This window comes from Paralichthys olivaceus, chromosome 22 (genome assembly GCF_024713975.1).
Source record: "Paralichthys olivaceus isolate ysfri-2021 chromosome 22, ASM2471397v2, whole genome shotgun sequence".
Classification (NCBI taxonomy): domain Eukaryota; kingdom Metazoa; phylum Chordata; class Actinopteri; order Pleuronectiformes; family Paralichthyidae; genus Paralichthys; species Paralichthys olivaceus.
This window is the reverse complement of record NC_091114.1, coordinates 1,995,863-2,002,924: the sequence shown is the minus strand read 5'-3', so window position 1 is coordinate 2,002,924 and position 7,062 is coordinate 1,995,863. Positions and strand designations below refer to the sequence as shown.

At 40.6% G+C, this 7,062-nt stretch overlaps 1 protein-coding gene across 1 annotated transcript; it reads right to left on the bottom strand.

Annotated features, from left to right (window-relative positions):
- Window positions 1-780: 780 nt before the first annotated feature.
- zgc:92664 (chromatin complexes subunit BAP18) lies at window positions 781-6,415 on the bottom strand. The gene is made up of 5 exons (XM_020100049.2): window positions 6,071-6,415; window positions 5,175-5,269; window positions 4,426-4,652; window positions 3,962-4,069; window positions 781-1,486 (listed from the first exon to the last, which is right to left on the bottom strand). The coding sequence occupies exons 1-5, from the start codon at window positions 6,089-6,091 to the stop codon at window positions 1,422-1,424; spliced, it is 516 nt and encodes a 171-aa protein (XP_019955608.1). The 5' UTR covers window positions 6,092-6,415; the 3' UTR covers window positions 781-1,421.
- Between the last annotated feature and the right edge of the window lie 647 nt (window positions 6,416-7,062).

The window sequence follows — 7,062 nt, the reverse complement described above, 5'->3', positions numbered from 1 at the left end:
TGTTTTTACGGTGATTCAGCTGTGCCTGGAACACACAAGGTAATCCGAATGCTAAGTTTGTGTGTGTGTGTGTGTGTGTGTGCGTAGGAGATGGAAGTTTAGGTATTACAAATGTAATAGAGGTAAGAATTAATAGAAAGTTATGTATTATTTTTGAACAGAAAAAAATGCATAATTTTAAATGAATTAATTTACAGTCATTTAAAACTATGCATTTTTTTTTACACCTTTCTGGGATTTCATTTGAGGTATTGGAACCCCCAATATATCAGTGGTTTAAAGTCGAAAAAACTGCTGCAATGTGTATTTCCATGTCCTCTCTCTGGCACTCCAGACAGAACAGACTGTTTTCGCCTGCCTCATCAATTATTTATGAGCCCTTCCTCTGATTGGCTTACTATACTCTGAAACAAGAAGGTCTGGTACACATCACATAACTCCCCGGTAAACAAGAATGGCGAGTTTCATGTTATTATGTTTGGATACAGCTGTAGGTAAGACACACATTCATAGTCGGTTACAACAGGATGATTCTGAACTGTTACACCGTCTCATGTTTGTTCAAGTTTTAGCAGGACAGTCTGCAAATGTAGGAGTAAGTCCCAAGTTTCAGTGCGGAGTTTTAGGTTGAGTCTGTGGTAAAATGAGCCAAGCACAGACAATTTACCTGAAATTATTTGGCATGTCAGATAAAATAAAGTGTCACCACTGGTTTCGAATAGTCACGTTCTTAGGAGGAATGTGCAGACACAGAAGAAGTAAAGTTCTGCAAAAAGCTACTAAGTCGACATTTTGTTGTTCTGTATTTACAAAATACATTTAAATACATGCTACAGAAAACTAGCTTCCACACTTATATATCAGTGACTTTCCACTACTTTAATATCTCAGTCTAACAAAATGTTCACTCTCCACAAAAACATGTTTTATCTAGATGATGATGACGATGTTTTCTTCAGGTACAAGGCCTCAAAAAGGATTAGCAACTTCACCTGGCTGGAATAAAAATAACATCGTGGAGGATCTGACACTGTCCTTTTCACTACTAACACTTTCATGTTATGATGAAGGAAGACAACTCCCTAAAATAAACCATACATTCCTCCAAAATGTTTTTGTTGTGCTAAATCTTGACTACAAGTCTAACTCCTCTTATGGTAATATCTTACTAGTCACTTTCAAAATGTGTTAAAACTGGCTTGAACATGAAATACTAAACAAGTGTTTTACTTTGTCAATTAAGCTGGGGTTTCTCTGCTGCATTCTCTTGATATCACAGAATCTAAAAATCCAACATAACTATGCTATATGTACTCTAAAGTTTGTGGTCCGCATCATCGGCACAATGGATCAGCCATTTTTTTACAACTTATTTTCATAGTTTTGTTTATCAACGCATGAAAGTCAGAGGAAGTAAGAGGTCAACGGGAGAGCAGAGGAAGATCACTTGGATTCATGATGAGGCTGGAGTCCAGGTTGAGGTTATCTATGAAGACAAAAAACATGAGCAGGTCAATGAAAGGAGTGACTGAAGTTATTTCAATTCCACTGCTATGCAGACGACACCCAATTGTATATTTCCATGAAGCATGATGAATCTAATCGCCTAGTTCAACTTCAGGAATGTCTCAAAGATATCAAGGCGTGGATGACCCAAAATGTTCTACTTTTAAACTCAGACAAAACTGAGGTTGTTGTAATTGGCCCTAAACATCTCAGAGAAACACTGTCTGACCAGATAGTCACTTTGGATGGGGTCAGTCTGGCTTCCAGCTCCACTGTGAGGAACCTTGGAGTGTTGTTCGACCAAGACATGTCATTTGACCCCCATATTAAACTAGTGTCTAGGACGGCTTTCTTCCATCTGCGCAATATTAACAAAATTAGAAACATCCTGTCTAAGCAGGATGCTGAAAAACTAGTCCACGCGTTTGTAACCTCTAGATCAGATTACTGCAACTCTCTATTAGCAGGATGCTCCATGAAGACTGTTAAAAGTCTCCAGTTGGTCCAAAATGCTGATTTCAAGATCCTGCTCCTCACTTTTAAAGCCCTCAACAATCACGCCCCCTCATATATCAAAGAGCTGATAACACCTTATTATCCAAGTAGATCACTTCGTTCCCAAAACACAGGCTCTCTAGTGGTTCCAAGAGTCTGTAAGAGTAGAGCAGGAGGTAGAACATTTAGCTATCAGGCTCCTCTCCTGTGGAACCAGCTCCCACTCTGGGTTCGGGAGGCAGACACTGTCCCAGCATTTAAAGTAAAACTAAAAACCTTCCTCTTTGACAAAGCCTATAGTTAGGGCTGGATCAGGTGAGTCCTGAACCATCCCTTAGTTGTGCTGCTATAGGTTTAGACTGCTGGGGGAACTCCCATCATGCACTGAGCACTTCTTCACTTCCCTCTGTCTCTCTGCACCCCCCACACCTGTTTATTTATTTATTAATTAATTTTAACATGTCATCATGTCAAAGTGTCACTTTGTCCTCCCATAGTCCCTCTGGCTCTTCTCTCTATCTCGTTTCAGATAACTCCGGCACCGGGACTACAGGACCACAACGACCACCATCACCATTGTCTTCATTTATTACAAGAACTCAGCAATTCATTAATATATCTAGTCATGTTGTAGATCTATACATTGTTATTGTTATGGTTAGCCTTGATTTTGATGGTGCCAAATTGTTACTGGTCTCTCTCTCTCCACCTCATCTCTCTCTTCTCTCCCCCGCTTTCCACCCATCTCTCCTTTCCTCCCCCCTTACTTTTCTTTCCTCACCCCAACCGGTCGAGGCAGATGACCGCCCACATTGAGCCTGGTTCTGCCAGAGGTTTCTCCCTGTTAATGAGGGAGTTTTTCCTCTCCACAGTCGCCTGTGCTTGCTCATTGTGGGAACTGTTGGGTTTCTCTATGTTAATATTGTTTTAAGGTCTTGACCTTTAAATGTAAAGTGCCTTGAGATAATGTAAATTATGAATTGGCGCTATATAAATAAAATTGAATTGAATTGAATTTTGTGCTTTTACACAGTCAACAAAACTATGAAAAGACCAAAACAAACTAATTTTCAGTGCATTTCTGACTTCCCTATCCTGCCTGTAGTGTGTGTGTGTGTGTGTGTGTGTGTGTGTGTGTAAATGATGATACAACAGTGTGCGTCAGTGGTGTGTTGTTAAGCTCTGCTGGTTTCAGGTTGTGATGCATTCAATATTATAATGTATGTTATTAATGCAAATATTAACATGCATAGAGCCTGAAAATTAAATACACTGTGTCCAGAATTTTGAGTGTCACAGTGCCACTGCATCTTGGAACTCATAGAAAGATTAAGTTAAAAACGATGCATGCGCCAGAATGAATTGAGAATCCATAATGACAGTAACTCCACACACACAGAGGTTTTAAACTTAACATGTTGTCATTCAACGGCGCAACACATTTGTCCAACATCATGGTCAAATGGAAAATTGGCCCCTGACACACAGTCCTACTGGGCTGGGCAGAGTATGCTTTCACATTTTTCAATTCTAGTGACAATAGAAACACAGGTATAATACCTGTGTTTCTGTACAGATACAAACGCTTTACTTAAATCTAAACCTCTGACAACATTTGTATGTGTTTTGTACCAGGCCCTTCTTTAATTGGCAAAAAGAAGGCAAAGTGAAATACTGAATGTTGCTGAGCAGCTATAATAAGAATGCGTTATAGTTATTGCAAAAAATATTACAATGAAGTTTGATGTGCCACACCTAAAATATCCATGCATACACACATTCCTTCACACATAGCTGTCCACATTCATAACAATAACAAATAAGAAATCAGAAATCATCTCATCGCACAAATCCCCAAGATTATACACTGATGAAACTTTCAGCACCTGACCACCTTTCTATATCCCATGTGTTTTGATGGAAGTAAATACAATTAGTGTGTCTGAGCCGCAAACTTCACCTTGATCAAAGTTGTTGAGTTTTTTGGAGTTGGACGCCTCACCCAGTCCCTCAATGTCAACAAGATCACTGTTGACATCTGAGTCATTCAGAGCACTGAGGGTAACGTCTACACACACACACACACACACACACACACACACACACACACACACACACACACACACACACACACACACAGGGTGTCACATTATTGTACTGTTCGTGAACAATGTATATAATGTATCTTGCATTTGACTTTAACTTGAGTCATATCACAAGTTAGCAGTAGAAAAAGTTGAACCATGTCATTTTGAGATATACAAAGAATGTGATTGTGGAAATACTGTCTTTGCATGGTGATCAATACATTTCACATACAACATTTTTGTTGATTCATAGTATGGACATAAACAGTATTCCAACCAGCTCTACATCAGATCAAGTGGTTGGAATACTTTCATGTTGTTGTGCCACTGGACTCACCTGCAGTCTTTTGTTTCTTGAGGGGGGCCTGGTTGGAGGGAGGACCCAGTACTCCTGATGGTACAACAACCTGAGCTGTTGGCACAGAGATGATGGCTGGGGAGCCCTGTGTTGCCATGGAAACAGTAACTATGGCTTTTTTGATGACCCTCTTGGGCCCATCAGAGGAAGTGGGAAGAGCTCCGTCTTCATACAGCTTCCTCTTCACTGTGCTCTTTGTCAGACCGCTGCAGGGAAGATGGGGACTAAAGTAACTTTATCTGATTTACGGTACAGCAGGTTAACAGGGGCAAAATTGTCAAGATGTTGACTTGGGTGGTGTGGAAGTTTCCAGAAATACTGTTTGCATGCAGCTATTACAGATAATACCAGTGTGGATACTGTGAACCCACCGGCTGAGAGGTTTGACTAGCAGTTTTTAACCCAAAAACTTTTTTAAAAAATTAAACAGAACTCACAGCTGAAAAACATATTTTCAAAAACTGCAAAATCCATCTGCAGTAATGGTCAGTCACCATTTGACTGTATTATATGTATTCATATGTGTGTTTGTTTCTCTCTTCAGACAAATTTCAGGTTAAAAACCGGTTAATTAGGGAGACATTGTCTAATTGAGAGCAAAGCTGTGACACTAACTAGGAAAAAGATGACTTAGGAGTCAGTGGAGAAGTTAAGTAATTGTTGGGATTTGTCTTCTAGAAAGTATATTAACACTATTGTCCCCAAAAGTGATAATATGTGTGCTTTACCTTGCAGGACTGGAGTCTGCCACTGGGTGAAGCTGCATGGTGAGCTCTCCTAGTTTAGTGAAAGCAGCCCCAGCTGCAGAGAAGATCTCCCCAACCTATCACACAGACACACACACACACACACAGACACACACACACACACACACACACAGGAATAAAGCAGGTCTCACATAGATTGCCTTATTCAACAGTAGGTGGATGCAGATATTTGTGATTAGAACAACATAGGCATTTGTGTCTTTCCAATAAAAGTTGGAACTTGGCTGAAGGTACACTAGAGCACTGATGTTTGGTGATATGGTCTATCTCATGGTCAGTGATCCAGTTCACCCTGCAGGTGTCAAAATTCACCTGAAGCTCTGGAGGTCCCTCCATCTGCATAGTGCTGAGTACTTATGAGCAGAAACATTTTTTTCGCTGAACTATCCCTTTAAGAGTATCAATGGCTGTCATATATACAAAACCATAACCCACATTATAAGGTTAATATCATTACAATGTAAAGAGATCCTGAATCCATTACTTGATATCGACTGGTTTTGGTGCGTCCACAACGAACGCAGCACGAGTTGTGATCACATATGCAAAGATGCATTAAAACGTAGCGTCAATCGCGCCAGTTTAAATATTAAAACTAGCGAGTCAGCTCTCCCCCCACTACTTCCACAACATGTACAACGCAGCTACGATGGTTTAGCCAGTCGCCTCCCCCTCTTCTGGAGAACAGGTATGATCCCCGGTTGTGTTTATTCGCGTTGTAGGAGCGTTACGCGCGAATAAACACAAATGGTCGCGTTCGGTGTGAACGCATAGCTCGAGCGTGTATGTACACAAACTAAGTTATCGTTCACACCAGGAGGCGACCCCCGCGTGGTTCATATGTAAGAACAACTTACTTTAGTGGAGGCTGAAGTCATTTCATTGATCTATGTGTGACCACAGGCGGTTTGTTGTCTACGAGTTGGACCCACGGATGCTCTCAAACTGGAACGACGATGCTAACAGCGTAGCTGGGCTACATCTGCTGCTCCTCCTGATGTAGCATAGCGCGGCTACAGGTCTGCTCATCCGTGCTTTCAATCTCTTTGCCTGGAGCAGTCCGGCAATCGAACCTCCTGGTACATAGTGCGAATAAAGTTCAATCTACGAGTGAAAAACATCAACGCTGCAGACACACAGCTCACTTCACCTCGTCAACACAACCACAAGGTTTATGCTGCCTTCAAGGTCTCCTCGTATTCTCTATGCTCGACGTCAATACAAACGAACACTGGCCTGTATGGAACTAAATTCATGCTAAAACTTAACAAACAAAACGTATTTTAGTAATTCCCTACCTTTCACGTGCAAACAGCAAATACAAAACTCAATTAACAAACTACTGCATTTTGTTCCACAAATAAAAAAGGCACTTAAAGGCCCAGTGTGTAGAATTTAGTGATATCTAGTGTTGAAATTGCATGTTGCAGCTGAAAACCCCACACCTCACCCTCTGCTTCCAAACATGATAAAGAACATGTGGTAGCTTCAGTTGTCATAAAAACTCAAAAGGTGTTTAGTTTGTCTAGTCTGGACTAATGTAAAAAACATGGGGCCGTTTCTGGGGTAAAGAAAACTACACTTCATACAATTTCGATGAAACAAACTAGTGTAAACATCATGAGAATTATTCTACATTAAATTTCTGCCAATAGTTCCCTTTCATCTAAATCTTACACACTGGACCTTTAACGAACAAATGCAGTACAGATAGCCTTCCACATTTCATAGTACAAAAAAATGTGTCCTGCATGTGCAAAAAAATGGAATCTTACATGTATTCCATTATTTTTCCGCTTTTGTCATTCTGATGATTCTCCCACAATAGTAGGTGGTGCTGTGAGCCAAT